The 22,539-nt window shown below is 35.6% G+C and overlaps 1 protein-coding gene across 44 annotated transcripts in view; it reads right to left on the reverse strand.

Moving 5' to 3' along the window:
- Positions 1 to 22,539, reverse strand: part of LOC105225247 (sialin) — a 197,945-nt gene that overhangs the window by 116,591 nt on the left and 58,815 nt on the right. For 5 of the 44 annotated variants that reach the window (XM_049460231.1, XM_049460233.1, XM_049460234.1 and 2 more), the window contains exon 1: positions 8,866 to 19,924. The exons of 23 other annotated variants lie outside the window; for them this stretch is intronic. Coding sequence is in view for 4 of the 21 variants with exons in the window: in XM_049460245.1 (XP_049316202.1) it covers positions 8,866 to 8,899 (34 nt within the window). In the remaining 17 variants the exon portion in view is untranslated. 16 more of the 44 variants (XM_049460227.1, XM_049460229.1, XM_049460230.1 and 13 more) reach the window with 11 other exon arrangements.

Below are 22,539 nucleotides of genomic sequence, written 5' to 3' on the forward strand. Positions count from 1 at the left end.
AGCATATTTTACGATACCTATCAATGACTGAAGATTATAAATTGGTATATCGTCGTACGGGCAAACAAATAGAAGGGTTTGCAGATGCCGATTGGGGCAGCAACAGTCTCGACCGTAAATCATACACTGGGTATGTATTTTTCTTGGGCGGTAGTGCAGTTTCATGGGAAAGTAAGCGACAAAGCAGCGTAGCCCTCAGTAGCACAGAGGCTGAATATATAGCACTATCATCAGCTGCGAAAGAAGCGGTATATCTACGACGCCTAATAGCAGAGATTGGTGTAAGTAACTCAGATGACCCGATCAGAGTTTACGGTGACAACTTAAGCGCACAGCAGTTAGCAAAGAATCCAGTTTATCATTCAAGAAGCAAGCACATAGACATTAAGTATCATTTCGTAAGAGATGCTATAAATAAGAAACAAATTGAAGTTAAATATATATGTACCAATGATATGATAGCTGATGTACTTACTAAGAATCTATGTAAAATTAAACATGAAAAATTTGTAAAACTCTTAGGTTTTGAACAACAATAATGTAAGCGATCTACTCGTGTTGAGGAAGAGTGATGAAAAAGTACTCGATTACTATATATTACAACCCGAATAGATCGTACTACCAAATAATACAACTCTGTATAATTGTCATCCTTCCATTTTGAATTCTATGTAAGCATAAGTCACTCGTGAAATAAAAGCCAAACCGTAAAGACGTATCTAACTAATCATTTTCTTCATTGTGCTATTTTTGGTGATTCTCAATTAAAAAAAACCTCTAACACATATGATATTAAATGAAGAGAAAAAAGATGTGTTTTGGAGGTTTATCGTCCTCTGTTACTACGCAAGATTCTATTCAAATCCAAGGACATCACGGCCAAACTTACCAGCTCTGATAAAAGCCTTTGGGAAGCCTTGGCATACACCTCTCAAATGGTAAGTTCTGCAATTACTTCAAAAAGAGAAAGTAAAAACTTCATCACGCCTAAGTTAGTTGCAGCTTTAGAAAGATGTCAATTAGGCATAAGGGATTCTGTCTATATACTTCAGGTTGTAGTAGAAGAACTGTGATGATTTGCCGATAAACAAATTGTCTATTCAACGTATTCTTACACAGAGTCGACAAGATAGAACGGAATCTATAAAATCAGATTTTCAGAATAATGTGCCGGAAATAGTGAAATTATTACCTGGACTTGGCGTGATAAGTTCTAAAGAAGAACGCCTACCAATTCTAATTTCATTCGGAGAAAAGGAACAACTTCTAGTTGTACCCAAACTGGAGAGCTTTTCCAGCCAGGATCAAGCTAAAGCTGTGTTGAACGCCATTTATGACTGGAACCTCGATGAAAAAGCGATTGAAAGGAGCTTGTGTACTTTTGGAACAAAAGTTTATGAACTGGTTTTAAAATGTGTCTTCGAAAAGGAATCCATCAAGTCACAAGTAGTTGGTGGGATCAGAGTCCCATATTTTTGAACACTGATTCTTATGTAAAATTTAATGAGGAATCGAATGGAAAAGTCAATTTTGAAAAAAAGTTGGTGGAAAAGCACAAAAAACCGGATTTTTTGGAAAATAATGTTTTTTTTTGGATTTTGAGCGTCAACTTTGAATTTTTTTTGCTGTTCATGGGATCAGAGTCCCATATTTTTGAACACTGATTCTTATGTAAAATTTAACGAGAAATCGAAAAATAATGTCAATTTTGAAAAAAAAAAGTGGGGGAAGAGCACAAAAAGCGGGATTTTTGGAAAAAACATGGTTTTTTGGATTTTGAAATTTTTTTTTGGATTTTGAAAATATTTTTATCAGAAAGCTGAGATTTTTTTACACAAAAATGGATAACTTCAAAATTTTTTTCACTCAATTTTGAGGTCGTTAAAAAATAAAAGAAAGTCATTTTTTTGTTTGATCTCAATTTGAAGTGCGCGCCAAAAAACAATGAAGCAAGTTTGGCCACTAAAAAGTTTACAGATATTCTTATTTTAGTCTATATTATGATATTCTAAAGTTTCGTCAAAATCGGAGAACCACGGGTACAAAACCATGTCGCCAATTGATGGAATGGCCCATATATAAATGATCAGTATGTTGAGCTAAGTCGATTTAGCCATGTCCGCCTGTCTGTCTGTCTGTATATATACGAACTGGTCCCTCAGGTTTTAAGATATTTTGCAAACGTCATTTTCTCTTCAACTAGCTGCTCATTTGTCGAACTGCCGATATTCGACCACTATAACATATAGCTGCCATACAAACTGAACGATCGGAATCAAGTTCTTGTCACATTTGACATCATATCTTCTTGAAATTTGGTGTGAGTTATTGTTCATAGAAATAATGTAATATCGGAAGAAATTCTTCAGATCGGCTCACTATAGCATATAGCTGCCATACAAACTGAATGATCGGAATCAAATGCTGGTATGGAAAACTTTTGCATTTGACAAGATATATTCACGAAATTTGGTATAAATTATTTTCTAAGGCAACAATGTAATCTCCGAAGAAATTGTTCAGATCGGCTTACTATAGCTTATAGCTTCTCAATGATCGGAATCAAATGCTTGTATGGAAAACTTTGGCATTTGACATGGATTATTGCTTATGGTAATAATATAATCTCCGAAAAAATTGTTCAGATCGGATTAATATAGCATATAGCTTCCATACAAACTGAACACATAGTTACTAAAAGAAATCCACCTGTGAAAGGTATATTAGCTTCCGTACAGCCGAAGCTAACGTTTTTTCTTGTTTTTCAAAGTTTTTAATTTCTATCGCATAGGTCTTAATTTTGTTCTTTTGCCTCTAAAACTCTCGGAAATAAACGTTTACCTTATTTGGAGCACGATAACCCGTGTCGACTTGTTGCACTGCAGTAGCGGTGCGTATTTCGCGGCATTTGTCCTTTGTTTTCAATATTCTCGCGATTAACACGTGTTGTTATACATTTAAAAGATGGCTGTGGAATTAAGAAGCAATAAAATATGTGTTTTCTTAGTTGGTGATGTAAATGATCAAATAATAAGCGCCAAGTTACTGTCTAATCGTCAAGTTCTTGCAATACTTTTTTTTAACAATTCGAAGATAAATTGACTGGTAGTGAAAGCGCTTATTTCGTCATTCGCGAGTGCATTATATTTTGGGAAAAAGCTAGAATCCCTACCAGAGTTATACCTAACTGTGTAAAAAAAATTGTGGATCTTCACCATGCTTTGAAGGAGTTGCAAGAAAAATTCTAAAAAAAAAAAATTAAATACAAGATATTTACAAGCGCCGTGAAGAGGATTTAGATAATTTACTTGCTATAGCACACGCTGATACTTTGGAACTGATGAAAAGTGAAGAAGGTAAGATATTTTTTTCAAAAACAAAGAGAACTAGGGCGTCCAGGGCCCGGGCCAGAGCAAGACATATGATATTAAATGAAGAGAAAAAAAATGTGTTTTGGAGGTTTATCGTCCTTTGTTACTACGCAAGATTCTATTCAATTCCAAGGACATCACGGCCAAACTTACCAGCTCTGATAAAAGCCTTTGGGAAGCCTTGGCATTCACCTCTCAAATGGTAAGTTCTGCAATTACTTCAAAAAGAGAAAGTAAAAACTTCATCACGCCTAAGTTAGTTGCAGCTTTAGAAAGATGTCAATTAGGCATAAGGGATTCTGTCTATATACTTCAGGTTGTAGTAGAAGAACTAGATCTTAGCTGTGATGATTTGCCGATAAACAAATTGTCTATTCAACGTATTCTTACACAGAGTCGACAAGATAGAACGGAATCTATAAAATCAGATTTTCAGAATAATGTGCCGGAAATAGTGAAATTATTACCTGGACTTGGCGTGATAAGTTCTAAAGAAGAACGCCTACCAATTCTAATTTCATTTGGAGAAAAGGAACAACTTCTAGTTGTACCCAAACTGGAGAGCTTTTCCAGCCAGGATCAAGCTAAAGCTGTGTTGAACGCCATTTATGACTGGAACCTCGATGAAAAAGCGATTGAAAGGAGCTTGTGTACTTTTGGAACAAAAGTTTATGAACTGGTTTTAAAATGTGTCTTCGAAAAAGGAATCCATCAAGTCACAAGTAGCATTGATATCCCACTGTTCAAAAAGTTTAGGGACAACTGGAAAACTATTAATTCTGCTGCCATTGAAACAAATACCGATATCGTAATACGACATTTTTGTACTACAACAATAGATAAAATTTTCTTGAAATTTTGTAATCAAGAACTTCAAAAAACCATTAGACGTGACGTTTATCGGTAACTGATTGAACCATCTATTATTTTCTTAAGAGGATTCAGTAAAAAAATTAAAATTAGACCTCCTAGAGCGATGCATCAAACAAGGTGGATGCTTAGATCTACTTGCTCTTTAAAGATATGTTTGTTGCAATCTTCAGCTCAAAATTAGTGCAAAGAATAAGCCGTTTTGTCACTTCTTTATTATGAACTTAATCAACAAAACAAAATGAACATGTCTGATTATTTGTATAATTAGTAGAAATACAATAATATTTGATATTTATTGCATATTGTGTATTTATTGTATATTTATTAAACAGTACTATTTTTATATTGCCTGTGTCATTAAGTGATTTTTTGTCTGTCAAGAGCACACATTTATTTTTTCGATTAAAAATCGATTGATCGCGAATACGTTTTCCTTTTGGGAAGATAACTTACACATTGATCGATGTATTCGGAATAAAGTCTACTAAACTAACGAAAATCTTTATCTACCATGTATGTGGGTGGTTAAACTAATGTATATCCAGAGTCTTATATGTATTGGGTATATGAGGCCAATGGGGAGTATCACCCGATTTGTAACTCATAGCGTGAAGAGGAAACAGTTCTCAGGTTTAATTAAAAAGTCAGCCATAGGTAGTCAGGTCCACATACATATGAGGGTTTAACAAGTTATGGTCCAATTTCAATAATAACAAGGTTTGCCTGGAATGTAGTAGGATTCTTCCACCGCGACTGTACTTCGGAGCGTCCGCCAACCGACTGGATTCGGTAGAGGGCAATCCTAGCTAACGCACGAACGGCTGGTCAGTTGTCTTCGAGCACCTGGGGAATCAGGACAAACATTTTCACGCGACGTGTTTCTGTGAGTGGTCCAAGCCGAAAATGCAGCGTTCGTTAGAGCAGAGGCACGCGATTAAATTCTGTTTCAATTTCTTGCTTTAGCAAGAAGTAGTGTCTTTTGGTGGCACCAGGCCTTTTTGGAGGGCCGGGAAAAGATCACTGATGAAGACCGTGCTGGGAGACCAGCGACTTCGACAAACACCGACAATGGGACTCGTGTGTGCAAAGTTTTGAACTCAGACGAGACGACGGTCTAAGTATTCGTTTAATTGCCCCGATGTTAAATTAATCAAAATCTGTGGTTCATGGCATTGTGGCGGAGCACTTGAACATGCGCAAGGTGAGCGCGAAAATGGTCCCAGAAGTGCTCACTGCCGACCAGAAATTGCGAGGAGTGGAAGTGTGCCAAGAAAATTTGAACATGTGTGAAAGTTACCCCCAATTTTTGAATAACGTAATAACAGGTGAGTTATGGATCTTTGAGTATGATCCCGAAACAAAGAGGCATTTTGAGAAGACAGAGGGGATCTGCGCAGCATACACCTCGGCTATCAAGGCTATTCCGGAGAATGCCTTCCGTGACTCCTTCAATGCTTGAAAGTCGCGCTGGCAGCGCTGCATCGACACAGAAAGAGCCTATTTTGAAAATTTTTAAAGAATTGTAACGATTGGTCAATAAATTTTTTTAAATCGACTTAGTCCTATCACTTTTCGGACAAACCCTGTATGGGACGTTAGATGTCATATCTTTTCCGATAAATTCATTGGCCTTTGACTTGTATATTGTAAAATTAAGGAATATAACCGAAGCTACGCCCACTTTTTAAAAATTTTCAGCCCACAAATGCCTATCACTTCTGGAATCCGTTTTACACATTAGCAGTTTTCGAATTTTGTGGGCCTGGTAATGCTTCGATTAAGCCCATCTCCATCTCCGTTTGAGAAAAAACTATTATTCTCTGTAGCAACATGTTGCAGAGTATAGAAATTAAGCATATAAGTAAAAAAAAAAAAATTGGTCGACGGTACTGGACATTTCAGGAAATATTCAACTGGAGAGTATGACGCTAATTAAAATTTCCACGTCGGCCGGTTCTACGGTAACGGAATTGGCACAAATTTTATTTATCGTAGTGCTGTAATTTCGGCGATGTGTGAATCGGTAAAATGTAAGTAAGCAAGTAGCACAATTATTGCTTTTGTAAAGTGGAAACTGCTACCATACATTATCCGCACATTAGAAAAGGTTAGACTTCTAATTAATACTTCTTTAAATTCATGTCATCATCACAGACCTTGGTAAAGTCAATACATAATGAATCGGCAATATTTGCTTACTTTACGTCGGTGAGCCCACAGTTTTCTATAAAACATATTGAACGGGGCCTTAGGAATCTGCAGGAGCTAGCGAGTTGAAATCGGAATAAAAGAGCATGCACAATTTTCACTAAAGTGTTATAGCTGCTGTTTTCAGTGTTATTAAATTTTCTTTTTTTTTTTTTTGAGTTGCTTTTTAATTTGGATGGCGTAATTTCGAAATGAATTTCAAAAATGAGAAAAAAATGATTTATTGATGACCGCTATACTAATTTCAAAGTTCAAAGAGGATCTGATTAAAGCTTAAAAGATGTTCCAAAGAATACAATTTATACATTAGCTCTAAACTAATGTGGGCTTGAAATATGTCTTGTTAGTATTGTACACTTATTTTAAATTTCTTTGATTTAATCAAATTTCAATTAGCTGAAAAATTAAAGTGTAGAGGAAATTATAATAAATTTGGGCAACACGTTTGGTAAATAAATACTACTTTATACTTTACGCGTTTTTCGAATCGGTAATTTTTTTCTGTAAGTTGGTAGTACTGTTAGTGACATCTATGCTAAATTTCACGTCAAATATTTATTGGTGTTCTAAAAGTGAATTTTTCAATTTTTACCATGTCTGAATTTATTGAACAAAGAAGTGCGATAATGCACCATCTCATACTGCATTGGTTATTCGTAATCATTACCCACAATTTTAACTAATATCGTGCTGCAACCACCACATTCACCTGTTTTCGTGTAACTTCTGGTTATTCAGCAAATTCACATGACCACAACGAGGAAGCGTTTTGATTCAATTGAGGATATAATAAGTGAATCGAAGAAGGCTCTGATGGCCACCACGACGGAAGACTTTTTCAAGTGATATGAGCACTGGAAAATTCGTTGGCATAAGTGTATTGCAGCGGTAGGGGATTACTTTGAAGGAGATGAAATGGACAAAATTCACGTTTCAAATTGATCACAATAGTATACTTTTGACAAAGAAATTAGCAATACGGGAGCACTATTACAACCAGTTTCTAAAATCAGCTGACTTGACTTAACTTTAATGGTAAGGGGAAAAAAATTTGTTTTGTGTATTTGTTTCTTAAATATGGATCGAGTAATTTTATTCGGACCTTTTGTACATTATTGAGTATACTTTTGACAATCTAGAGTAATTTTTTCAAGCAGAAATATTGAAGCATATATAACAGAGCTTCTCTCAGAACGTCTTGAGAAAAAAACACTTTGCGGTATTCACCATAACAAGAAAAACTAGTCAAATTGTAATCAAATCTTCCCCCATTCGTTCTCTGATAATTTTAATTTAATTTAAAAACTTTTGGCGGCCATTCAAAGTGAAAACTGCTGTTTTCCACTAAAAAATTCCTCCGATTTAACAAGTCTACCTGTGCAAAATAATTTTTTTTATTCTAGTACGAGGTGTGAAAATTAAGCAATGAGACTGATTTTATTGCCGCGCTTATGGTAAACTTGTGACCTTGGAATTCCCTTTCTTTTTTCCGGCATCTTCTCCCCTTTCCATTGATATATGTACTATCGTTGTTGAGTAGACGTGTGTTTGTAGTGCTCGTCACGAAAATGGAAAAACGAAATCAAGAGCAACGTGTCGCGATAAAATTTTGCGCCAGATTGGGCTAAACAGCTTCGGAAGCGTACGCTAAAATTGTAAGAGTGTATGGTGATAGTGCTCTTAGTCGTGCCAAAGCTCACAATGGTTGTCTCCGCGCACCCCCCGCCCGAAAAAAAGCTCTCATGAGCAAGTCAAAGGTGAAAACAATGATTATTGCCTTTTTTGATAGTGTGGAAGTGGAATCGTCTACAAAGAATTCGTTCCACCGGGGAAAACTGTGAATCAAGTCTACTATTGCCAAGTACTCGAAAGATTGCGAAAACGAGTCAACAGGGTGCGCCCAGACATCGCTCGTAACTGGATCCTTCATCACCACAACGCGCCGTGCCACACCTCAACGTGTCCCAGTATTTGGCCTCTAAAGGGATCGCCGTATTGCAACAGCCGCCTTATTCGCCAGACATGTCACCCTGTGACTTTTTTTGTTTCCTAAAACCAAATCGGTGGTCAAAGGAACCCATTTTGAGTCGATTACAAACATCCAGGCGGCCGTGACGAAGGTACCAGTCGAAACGTTCCAGAAATGTTACGAAGCATGAAAAACGCGCTGGAATCGCTGTATAGCTGCCCAAGGGGACTACTTTGAAGGGGATGGCAGAGCTGTAGAATAATTTTCAAATATACGGTTTTTATGGAATTAGTCTCATTACTTAATTGTCATACCTCGTAGACTATTTAACACGTGGTGAAAAAGTGTTTAATTTAAAGTAGTACTATAATTTGAGCTTACCCGTGCAGAAATGAAGCATAAACTTAGTATATGTACGTGTTATATAATTGCGTATTTATTTACCATAATATGAAAAACTGTAAGCATAAATACGCATACTCGAAAAAATTAACTTGAAAAGTTTTAGAACAAACAACTCTGCACTCTAAAACAATACTTTCAATTGTAATGTTGTTGTTTATTATAAGTTTAAGCACAAAGTGAACCACTCACTAAGTGACGACTGGAGAAGGTTAACTGATATTTTTATCTTTCTGTTGATCATATGATGCTAAAATGAAATGGGATCTTGTCTAAATTAAAACTTTAATTACACACAGCGCTGTGGTAGCTATCTATATTTTGTCCACATAAATTATATTTCATTTCTACGTTCTTTGAATGTAAGTGATAGTATTCATATATGTACATATGTATGTATATTAGTAGTCCCCAATGACAATCAATCACATTTAAAATAATAACATTGAGTTTGTGCTTATTGCATATATCTGATTTAATTATTTTTTTTGTTGCGGTAATTTAACCACACCTATTTTACTATTAAATGAGATCAAACTATATGCAACGAGTTGAATAAATAAAGTAATAAATAATTGTTCAGTTAATGGTGTACTTTTTCCAATATTACAATAAAAACTTTTCTTAATACATCAAGCTTTCCTTGGTGCATATTAAGATTTTCGCAAATAATCGTCTATGCATATAAACCATGTCAATACAAATTATATATAAACGAAAATTTTTCAATCATCATCCACACTTTTTTTATCGCCTTCAAAGTAATATCCATTAGAAGCGATGCACATAGGTCAACGCTTCTTCCAATCATCAAAATTTTTAATACGCACTTTCCAGGATGGACTTCAGCTCTCGCGTCGAATTTGTTTCGATGTCATTAATTGAGTCGAAGCGTTTGCCCCGAAGTGGATATTTTAGTGTAAAGAAAGGTAAAAGTCACAAAGGGCCATATCAGGTGAAAACGGTGCTTGCTCATTCGACAAACACTACCGAGGTCGACTGACATAAACAGCTGCTGTAAACACACTGGTTCACAGATCACGCAAATTTTTGGCATCATAATTGAGGACAGTTGTACCAACCTAGAAAAAAACATTTACCTGTCTTCCGTATAATCGGGAGATGAGAGGGGGAAATGAAGAATTCCCGATACTTTATTGACAGAGTGTAATGTTATTAAGTAAATTACTACTGAGGGAATTTTCATTAGAAATGTGGCCGGAGGTTTAAAATTATTAATTATAACCTACATCGTTAAACGTTACTTCGCAGAGAATAGAGCAAACTATACCCGATGTTCAAATAAACGGGCAGCAATAGCGTTATTATTCCTTCTTAGTGTATAAGATAATTTTCCTGTTAAAAATGTTGCTGTAATGTATGTAAAGTGTTAACAAGTAAAGAAGTGCTCCAGGTGTAACCAAACATTTCTTATTCTTGCAATTTGGAAGGATGAAAACCGGGGAAATGCCTTCCGGTGTTAGCAAACTATTTATTAAAAGCTTTGCGGAAGAATTAAAAATTCACTATTCTACGAAACCGAGTGGTTTACAATCAATTTTTTGTCTTATTGTTTTATACATATAATAGGTCATAGACTCAACTTATATTTTACTTCCCGTCGCTGAAAATTATAAAAAAAATTATCTTCTGATAACATATATTTAATACTAGCTGACCCCGCAGCCGTTGTCCTGCGTGAAATGATGTGTTTTGAAATGAAAAGAAAGTTAAATTTATATTTTAATTTTTTTTTCAATGTAACGCAGCTTGACTTTGAATCTTCCAGTTTAAGTCAACAACTTCGGTGTTTTTTGGCAGCTAATATTCCGCGTGCACTTAAGGAGTCGTAGTTACGATAATTTGGCGAATGTCCGAACATTCGTGATGAGTTCACCTTTCGTGAATTGATAAAAGGCGGATGGAATTGATATCAAACCACCGGAAGTATCAACCGGAATTGACTCGTTTCCAATTTATAGCGAAGATGTAAAATGTCCTCAGCAATGTCATTTTTGTTCGTATCCCATTATTGACGCAGATTTGAAGGCTAATATGTCGAACTGATTATCGCGAAAAGTGTGCGAACTTAAGTGGCATTCCTGTGATTAACATATTCCAGCAATTGTAATTGCTGGCTTACTTCTCCAAAACACACCCTAATGAAGTTGAACCGCGTACATTTATCAATGGCAACCGATGGTAGAAACAATCATCGTTTTCGGGGGGGATTGTGTAAATTCGTCCTAATGCATTAGATGATAACACACCTGGATGTCCATCTACTGGTTGGCCTTGCTTTCTGCGCAACTATTTTTTCGACGATGCATTCCATGTATAATATCTAGGTATATCCGAATAGAGCAATGTTCTCGCAAACGGATCACTGACGAAAGTTGAGAAAAAACTCGTAAATGTTAATTTTGTTGCTGGCGGTGTTTCTACTGGCTGTACTGTATTCTCTGGGTTGAAATACACTCTTTGGCCATTCTCCAAATTAACTGCGAGACGCACAACAGTTGGAAAACGTTCATGAATTGCAAAATTAAATATCCCACAAAGCGCTTTATTGCAGTTCACGTATCGACCGTATCGTTCAAGACCAATAACAGCCATGCTGCTTCCTTTGGTGACGTACTTACAAACGTATTTTATCGATTACACCAAACTGCAATAATAAACATTGATATGAGTTTGGAATGTAAATTAGACAATAATGGTGAATATAGTACGATCCATGTGTTGTCAACTTCGATATTCACTTTTCGAAATTGAATGCTGAATGTTCTGCCATTGTCGTCTGGTTAGCAACGCCGATAGAGTGGATATCTATCATTTCTAGTTTGTGTTTCGAAGAAAAGTACGTGGATACTGTTTCGTGCATTTATTGTGAGACATACAAACCGAAGTGGGATTGTGGTGTCCGCAAGGTTCATGAACCATATAGGTTTTCATCACTTCGTATAATACTGGATCTTTCTTTACATCAGGAGTTTCCGCATGATTAAATGATTTCATCAATTTGATCTGGTATAACCACCATCCACCATCCACAATCCAAAGAAGAATGAATGCGTGTGGCAAACTCTGCTACTCAACAGAATACATCTAGCATCTAACAGCACCATATACATATGTATATGTACATTACTTCAAGATAAAGTCCATCGAAGCTGTTGCTTGAAAAGTCTTGCAGTGACATCGTGACAATCACTTGCTGATTGACCGCGATCCATAATTCAACACGTATGTCATCGCATCCTGGGTGTACTCGGTCATGTGCCTTGGCCTCTTCGTGGCATCGTAACATATTTCAATCTGTAATTGATCACTTTATGTGCAACTCACATAACATTTTCACTGAACAATTTTCAAAAATTCTTGAAGCAAATGACAAATTTTAACGATTCAAATAATTGAAAAACAAAACAAAAAATTTAAAAGAAAAATTGTATGGAAAAAATTAACTTTTTGGAATATTCCAATTTTCCGATTTTTCCACACGAAAAGCATACAGTTTTTTTATTTTTAAACCTTCCCCGATTCACACAGAACATTTTCTGAAAATTTCATTAAGATTGGTTCAGTCGTTTCCTTAGCGTTACTAATAAACAAACATTCATTCGTTTGTATGGGAGAAAGAAAAGGGCTGTTTTTAAGGGTTTTCGGCAACTACTATTTTTTGCCGTAAAAACCATCCTTGAGCCTCAACGAACATTTTAAAAAAAGAATTGGCAAAATTGGTTCAGGCGTTTTTGAGTTATGCGCTTACCAACATATTTTGCGATTCATTTTTATATATAAGATAAACAAAACCGAAGAAAATAAGTTTAATATATTCTTGTTATGTTAAAAACGTCAATCGGGTCGGAACTCTTTATGTTGGGGATATAAGATTTAGACCATTGATTGCGCAATAACGGACAGGAATCGGTAGTTTGTGTGGTGTACGTAGGTTGTCTTTTATATATCGGGATTAGAGAACAAAAACAAGTTTTAATTATCTTATATACTTCTGCGAATGACTACGGCGAATGACTCTTCAAATCGTTGTTTATGTGCTCAAAAATGAAGATTTTTCAGTCGATATGTGAGGGCACTCCGGTGATTGGTTTTTCTAATTTCTTGAAAAAAATCTGTCAGACAAATACTTGTGTACTACTCAGAATTTACTGTTTTGCGTTGTTCTAGTGGCATGGTTGCAATATGTCCAGTTGTTATAAAAAACAAGCTGCCATTTGCTTGGAAGTGCTTCTTACGCGAACAAATTTTGTTGGCTTCGGCTCATCTTGAAACCCTATACTGCTCTTTATTTTCGGCCGCATGTACGCATATCCACGTTTTATCATTTGTCACGAACAATCGACACAACCTTTCTTTGACCTATCGACAAAATGTGTGGGTTCGACCATGAAAAAATATCTTTGTCCATGCAATATTGAATGCATACGAAATTCCTCTTGGATCTGCGACTTAGATTGAATTCACCATACCATCGCCAAAAATTTAATTAAATTCGGCGATGCACTATTGCTGAGATAATTCAAGTCGAAAGTTGTGAAAAATAATTGTGCGAAAGTGTTCGCGATTTAATTCCATTTTTGGCGAGATGATTATTTCGAGTTACTTTAAACAAATCAAAGAGTTTTGGTATGTTAAAATGTTCTAATTATGTATAGCATCTAAAAAGTCAAACCAGAGAACGTTTATCATAGAGAAGGTTCACGGCGCGGAGATCGTAAAAATATTTTTGGCTAACTCGGCAGAGATGGAAGTGTTTCACCACTGCCAGTTTAGCAGGAGAAATTTTAACATTTTCGCTTAGCGTGAAATAAAAATTATGCTCAAAACTATATATTGCTCTAACGGACGGGTTCGCTCTTTTGCTTATATTCTTATATGTTTATATGCAAACATGTGTATTCGTATGAATTCTTTTTGTGCTTATTATGAATACATGTGCAATTTGAATATATTTGAATTACATAAATTACTTTTTCAAAGCAATATTCGTAGTTAATGTGAAAATAAAGCCTATTTTATAATTATTTTTTTAATATATCAAATCATACATATACATATGTATACTTCATAACATATGTATGTATATAACAAACTATCATAATATTATTAAAAAAATGAAATATATTACAATTGTGATAAATGTACATTAATCGTAAATTTTATCATTCAAAACTTATATGCACATGTATCAGGACCATATGTGTTTATGTTCGCTTTCGCGAATTCAAATCATATTATCACTTATCAATAATAACATGTGCGCGCTGCTCATATGTATGTACATACATAAATATGTGCGTATGACATTGGCACACAAATAACGCATACACAACATACATACTTATATGCGTTCACATGTAGATGTCACCCGAAAAAACTACAAACATTGCTTTACAAAAACAACAATCGTTTGAAATAGCATCAGCAGCGTCATAAGTCAATATGGCAGCCAAATAGTTGATGCCCAAATTTGTAGAAAAACTCCTAACAACAATATTTTCATTCATGAACGCAAGCGCCCTTTCAACAGGCAAACTTGCTTCATTCATAAAAACAAACACCAATACATCTCCCCGAGCATGCCTTTGCCTATAAGCGTCTTTTCGCGACGGTGGCAAAAGCCAAAAATCATAAATTGAACAATTTCTGATATTTGTATGAGAAGGAAAAAGCGACAACCCCGCAAATATAAGTATAGAATAAAATTGACAACATAGTTTATTTGTCGATTTTCAAGTCAAGAAATGTATCAAAATATTCATTATTCCTCTGAGTTATGTATACAGTATGTCCCAGTTAAGTAGTACTCCGCTTAAATGAAAATCATCCCTCTTAACTCCCTACATCTTGCTGCTTCTCACGGTTTATTTTTATGAAATACATAGAAATTATTGTTTTAAGTACCACTCGCTTAAGTATTCGCACACACTTATGTGCCATATTATATTTTTAGTTTTACAAACCCCAAGCATCTGTATCTTTAATTAAGGGACATAACCGGGATTGACTGTATTTGTCAAGGAATGTGAAAAATATTTTTAAGCAGCTTGCAAAAGCCTGCGTCGATATGTATGCACGCTCATTACAAATACATACATATCTACGCTGGCTTGTATGCGAAGCTGTTTCAGCGGCAAGGGAAGCAGTGGCAATTGGCGATCATTCGTTTGTGTTTTCGGCACAGCTCGGATTCTCTACCAACAACACAATGTTGTGAAGCTTTGTCGCCCCTTCGGTCCGTCGACATATTGACTCTTTGACATGAAAGCAAAAAATGTGAGCTTTGAGTGTACATAGACAAATTTACAAACATTACGCGTATGGTTCTTTTATATTTGTTTACATGCACACATAATACATATACATATATAAGCAAATGTGCGACCACTTGGTCTTTTAACATGATATCGACGATTAATGACCAAAGCAAATATATACATAAAACAAATATATGTCGTATCAAACCTAAGTATATAAAATGCATATTTAGGTAGTAATACAAGTCTTATTGAGTTATATACATACATATTTGCAAAGTTTTTATGGAATTCATCAAAAATATTTCGGACAGAGTTTTTAGAACTCTACGAGGTATCATTTTAATGTATCCGATTATATGTGTTTTGTCAAAAAGCTCACCACACCAAACTCTTTCTTTCAATTCTCCTCCTTTTTTATTTCAAAACCGAAGCTATAAAAATACACAACGCACATTTGCAATCAAAATATTTGTACATATTAACACGAGAAACGACTACTTGAAAATAATTTTTGGTTAGTTTTATTGTGTAGTAATTAGAACAATATTGACTTGAACAAGTTTTGATCTGCACAATGATTTTGTGTTGTACGAGGGCTGCTATATATGTATATTTCTGGCCTAATAATGAAAATAGGCATATTTATCAACGAAAATGTTTTTTTTTTCGTTGGATTTGGCTCGTCTTGGAAGACCCACACGGTCGATTGCTGTTTTGTTTCGGGCTCATACGCATAGATCCATGATTCGTCACCTGTGACGATCTTATAAACGTGTTTTGAAGCACCGCGATCGTATTTTTTCAGCATTTCTTTACACCAATCCACACGACCCTTTTTTTGAGCGATTGTCAAATTGTGCGGGATCCAACGAGAACAAATTTTTTTACGGCCAGGTGTTCATGCAATATCGAATGTATGCTGGTGGGAGAAATGCATAGGCACGCCTCTATCTGAAGGTATGTTACATGACGGTCTTGCATTATCAGTTCACGTGCGGCATCGATGTTTTCTGGCACAACGGCTGTTTTTGGACGACCTTCACAGAATTCGTCTTTGAGCGAGCGTCGGCCACGATTGAATTCGTTGTACCAGTTTTTCACAGTGCTATAGGATGGTGCTTCATAGCCATACAAAGATTTTAGTTCATCGATGCACTCTTGTCGTGATAATCCACGTCGAAAGTTGTGAAAAATGATCGCACGAAAATGTTCACGAGTTAATTCCATTTTTTGGCCGAGATGAATTTTTTAATTCCCTGTAAACAAAACAATTCACAATTAAATGACAAAACGTTCTGAGTGATGTTATGCTAAAAAATGTCAAACTTTCCAATGGAAATGTCAGATTGCACCTGGCAACACTTAGTGTTGCCTAGTCCAGAAATATATATAGCAGCCTATGTATAATGATAAAGGATATCTTGCATCAATATATATGGTCTAAAACGAATCGGAAGTTTAAAAATTCTATATGAGGTATATAGAAGATAGGGGTAGTAGTTAATAATCCTGATTTATCTATTTTTCGCATTGCTTAATAATATTAGCAGAAATAGATGTTATTAGAGTTTCATTAAGGTACCTCACATACAATTACCATATAAGTTATGCAGTAAAGTCAATCAGATGTTTGAAAACTTTGATATTAGTTATATGGGGCTTGGGTATGTTATTCAGCCATTTTATTCATTATAAGCACAACGATACATTATTATTACAAAAACAAGTTGTTTCATTATCATAAAGAAAACTAGTATATTGACCGATATATGTGGCAAAAAATTAGCCGGAAACTCGAAAATTTGTCTACTAGGTATACGAGGACTAAGGGAACTTTTGATCCAATTCAATAAATTTTTGACACATGGAAAAACTATTATCAGAAAAGGATTCTTCTCGAATTACTAAAATATATTTCACAGATTAACAGATATTTTCGATAAAAAAAAGTCCAAATATAAAGTACTGAGTAGCATTGGTGCGAATTTGGTTGAAATCGGTACAGCTGGTCACGAGATATGGGTATTTTGACAGCGGCGCCTATGAAGCTTTTTTGTATCATCTGAGGTGTAAAATTGTATGCCTCTGACATTTTTGTAAATTTATCGCATTTTTAAATATGAATTTAATTATAATGAATTTAATCAGCATTTTAGACGTTTGGGTGATATGTACATTAAACCTAATAGATGGCTTTTTTCAAAATTTGGTATACTTGTCCCTCTTTAATAATACTAACATCTTATATCTCATTGTGGAGCTTAGTTATGACAACTTATTGGTTTTCTATTAATGGTGATTTGTGGGAAAACCAAGAAACAAGTATACCAAGTTTTATCAAGATATCTCAATTTGTGCTCAAGCTACAGTTTGCATAAATGGACAAACGGACAGTTACCAGGATTTGAACTCGTCTTTCACCCTGACCATTTATACACAGTCAGAGCAGAGAAATACCGCTCTTATTAACATAGTATAGAACATCTTGAGTTTCCAATTGCTCATTTCGATTTGGACACGGAAATAGCAAAGTAGGCCACCAGTTTTACCAATTCTTCACATTTTAAGCTTCGTGATTTGAATCATTATCATATATAAAAATCTAATTCATAGCGATTCGAGCACGATTGATTCCATAGTATTTTTGAGAAAGTTGAGGTATGAAAATTGGTTCTTTCTACCATCAGCATAACGTTATAAACTTTGAAATTCAAGACAAACACTAAAGTAGGAAATTATTGCGATGCACTTATTTGATAAAACTAAAAACTTATTATGTATAATATATTTTAAAAGTGTACTATATCTCTGTCCATGACTGTATACAAAACCCTGTGCTAACTCGATTACTTTTAAGTGATACAAACAACCGTTAGGTGAAGAAATTTATTATACAACATGTTGCAATAGCATAAAAACATAAAAACAAAGAAATTTGTAATTTCGTTTGTCATTTGTACCACTCACAATAGTAAAACTGTCTAAAATAATACTTGGTGTGCAACCAGATAACTGCTATACCTCCTTAATGAGGTATCCGCATACTCTCTTGCACGAATTTAACTTGGTCTTTGTTGTTGCTTTCAAATGTGTTATTAACTCGTTAGCAATGGTCTGATGAACTGTATACCGTGGTAAGTTATGCTAACCATGCGCATTATTTGCTCATACTTATCTCAGTTGAGAAGTTCGTTGAATTTATTTTTATGAACATCTGTACTGACGGAATTCACAGAATTCGCAGAGGACACGTTCACCACTAGTTGCCGGCTAGTGATATGAGGATTTTGTTCCGGCTCTGGCTTCGGATGTATTCGCGGACTCAACCGGTGTGAAGAAGCACAGGCTGTATAGTGTAACGCCTAAAGGGTTTCTGACAATCGGAATTTTAATATCATCGACTGTGATATTAAGATCCAGCCATTAAGTAGCGAGAAACGTCTGAGAGATACTCTTTTACTCCTGAGCACATGCCATCGATTGCATTGCCCGATGGGGTAATGTGGTGGTTGCGGGACTTTTGAAATGTAGAAATTAAACAGTAACGGTGAAAGAACACCCAGCCATCCTGTTGAACACCCTGATTAATTCATCCTAATTTAGAGTTTTGCCCTGGAAAGTATACGGATGATTGCCAATCGTTCAGGAAGTTCATGGTCCCCCTATTCAGCCTTTAGGGATCGTGGATTGGCCTATATTCTCAACTTGCATGGTTGCCAATTCCAACGCTACGAGGATCGCCCTCTCACAGAGTTGCTTTTGATTCCGGTGAAAAGCTATCTGAGCATTTATGATTTGGTTGAAAGAATGGTCTTTTACTGAAATCTAAAAAAGCACCCGCCTGAGGGAGTCCTATCACCTCACAAGTCTCTTCTTCCCAGTAGTGAAGGCTCTTGAGGCTTTTTTATTCTGGGCCTTCACTCACCACCTGAATCTAGCTAACCACCAGCATGGCTTCCGCAAAGTGTACGGCATCACCACAGCACTTAGTGTCATAAACGCCCAGTTCATGGCCTCAACCAAAAACCACCTTGCTAGAGGACTGGACTTCTTGTCAAAAGCCTTTGACACAGTCAATCACACAAGGGTTATGACCTTCCACAGCGGTCGCCAGTTATCCATACATTTTTGAGTTGAAATTTGGAAATTGAGAAGAATTAAACAGGGGGTTTCGCAGGGTGGTATCCTCTCCCTGTTGCTGTTTAATTTCTATATTTCGAAACTACCTAACCACTAGAGGGATTATCTAACACCTCGTACTTTGATGATTGCACGATATTGACGTCGGTCAATGGAATCGATGGCACGTGCTCAAAAGTAAACGGCTATCCCTCCGCCCTTTTTCGCCACCAGTAAATCCTCAGCGACCATATTCACAAACTGGACGAAGAAGAACAGACTTGACCTTAATATTGCGATGGCGTTACGATTCCGGCTGTCAATAACGCTAAGATTTGAGACGTGACACTAGACAGTCTGTTCCTTTACTTCTCATAGGACCGCGATTATTTCACAAGTACAGAGCAACAAAATACTGGCAACATACAAGGAAAACGGCCCACCGGTCCTCAACTACGCCGCACCAATATGGTCGCCAGGATGCAGTAAACGTAGACGGAGAACATGTCAGAACACTGCACTCCGGACTATAACGGGATGACTGTTGATGTCCTCGATCGAACGCTTACTCAATGAACACCATACGCTTCAGGTTAACGAACATAACGTAGTCGCCCACTTGAAGGAAGTCTTTCCTTAACAATATCGATTAGAAGATACGCCGACCAGGCTTCGGCAGCAATACAATTCAGACATGCACTTACCGCTATTCACGTGGAGCCATTAACACCTTCATCAACATCTTCTCAGTGACCCATTGCAGACGACGAGATCGAGTTGCCGCAAGAATCCAAAGTGACCCTAAAGCAGCTTCGTTCTGGATACTTATCTGAATCTTACCACATAATTACCGCGATTAGATAACCGTTATAACAACAGACCATTAACATTGTTTCCGAAAAGTGCACAGCTCCACTACAGCGCAAGGCGTCAGTAACGCCAATAGTACTTTGTCGAAGGGATTATGGAAAAATAGGTATATTTAATTATTTTGAAAAATAATCTTGTACAAAAATTCCAAAAAAAATCTTAAATATACGGATGGAATTGTAAATAATGGGTTATTGCTCCAAGGTGATCAAGACGCCTCCTCAATCACCAGATATGACTACAATTGGAAATTTGAGGTATGAATTGAAAAAAGCCAGCATAGAAAATTGATCAAAGATGGTTAAAAAAGGTTTTTTGAAAGAATAGAATAGCATAGCATCGCCCGAATTCGGGGATAAAATGGCTATGTATTATGAATTTCGCACTTACATATTCAATATTATAGGCACTAACACATCACTAAAAAGCTTTTACACATTTATTTAATATTAAAAAGTATACAAATAGTTTTAAATCGTAATTCGAGTTTATTTTACTTTTACTGATTTACACAATAACAAAACGTTTTCATGTAGGCCTAACCGCAATTAGAGAATCCATAATCGTGTACTGGGTAATCTTTCAGCATTTTACTTCTCTTGATAAATCCCTGTCTTGGAGGATTAATTTTTTGAAGCAATGAGAAATGTCACCAATGAAGCAACTTTGACTTGAAAGAACTATGAACACCCCGGTGTTGGATCAATCAGGGTTGTTTATGAATTGCATCCGAAGGCCGCCAAAGCAGAAAGAACTATGAACCCCACGGTGTTGGATCGACCAGGCTTATTTTTTTGAAATAACGTCCGTCTATGCAGAAAAAAGTTCGACGCGAAAGAACTTTAAACAACCCGGTGTTGGATAGACTTGAATTGTTTTATAAGGCACCACTGAATGGAGGGTATAACTCTCTTTGTCTCTCTTTAAAATTAACTCTTCTTTGACGGGTATTTTTACTGTTGCACCGTTCTGCTATTAATTCAAAATTTGGCGATTCAAAGTGAATTTTAAAATTGGAGAGCGTTGATTGTTTCACTAAATATGTATTTATAACTATACGTACAAGTATAAAGTAGCTATTTTTCATTCTCGTTACTCTCCAGAAATGAAACAAATTATACCAGATGCTCAAACAAAAGGGCTTGTGGTGCAACACTGCGCAATTGCTTCTGACGTATGCGCAATAGTGTTATGATTCTTTTTCGTGCAGAGATTCCGTTTTTGCATTAAACAACGTTGCATAACGTTGTGTTTAGATTTTATATATAGTAAATTATTCTTATTTGCTTTAAATGTTAAGTTTTGTAAATACAACAAAGAAAAAAAAATTAATTTAAATTGTCTTTTGAACCATTCATAATAGTAAAAGTGACCTAAAATATGCAAAGCAAAAGTTTGCAGCATTGAATATAGACGTTACACCACTTTAATGAGGTACTCTCTTGCTCCAATTCAACTCAATAACTTTTTGTTGCTTACAGATGTAAACTTTTTGTCAAGAGAGAAGAGAAATGACCACTCGTAGACAGCAAATAATTATTATACAGTGCACTCGTGAAAACTCAAACTAATAAAAACCAGATTAGTTCAAGTTAACGAATTGTTAGAGCTTTCGAATGTTTTGTATTTGAAGGAGTCGTCTCAGTGTGACCGTCCGAAAAATCGCTGATTTTCGCAAATTTTTTTTAATGTTGAAATTAACTAATCGGTCCGGTCTTTTTTTTATAATTAAATGCAAAATGATTTATTTTATGTTTATTTATTGGGTGTACAATCTAGATACAAGTATATAAAAGAAAGTCGTGTTAGTTACACCAATTATAACTCAAGAACGGCTCAACCGATTCGGCTGAAAATTGGCGGGGATGTAGCTTAAAACTAGGGTAAGGACATATGATACGTTTTGTCTCTTTATTTTATAATTTAATACAATTCATATATACAAAAATTATATTTCAAATCAGAAGCATTTGTTCATAATTCATGTTTGTAGGAATCATTTGAATATTTCATTTCCAATAACAAAAACAATAAAACAAACCTCCCATCTATATAAGTACATATGTATATAAAAGAAAGTCGTGTTAGTTACACCATTTATAACTCAAGAACGGCTCAACCGATTTGGCTGAAAATTGGTGGGGAGGTAACTCAGAACCAGGGTAAGGACATAGGATCTCTTTATGATAAAATTTAAACTGTTCATAAATACAAAAATTATATTTCAAATCAAAAGCATTCATGTAAGAATCATTTGAAAATTTTATTACTTCAAAAATAGAAAGAAATAAGTAAAAATTTTCATATCCATACATGCTTAGTATATGGGTTATACTGATTAAGCTCCTTAACAATGCAGTTTTTTTTAGGACGAACACGTCAGTTTGCTCCTGAACCTTTCGCGGTTGGTAAGGATTTAAAGGCAAAAAAAAGGATATATTTG

This window comes from Bactrocera dorsalis, chromosome 6 (assembly GCF_023373825.1).
Source record: "Bactrocera dorsalis isolate Fly_Bdor chromosome 6, ASM2337382v1, whole genome shotgun sequence".
NCBI classification, from domain to species: Eukaryota; Metazoa; Arthropoda; class Insecta; order Diptera; family Tephritidae; genus Bactrocera; species Bactrocera dorsalis.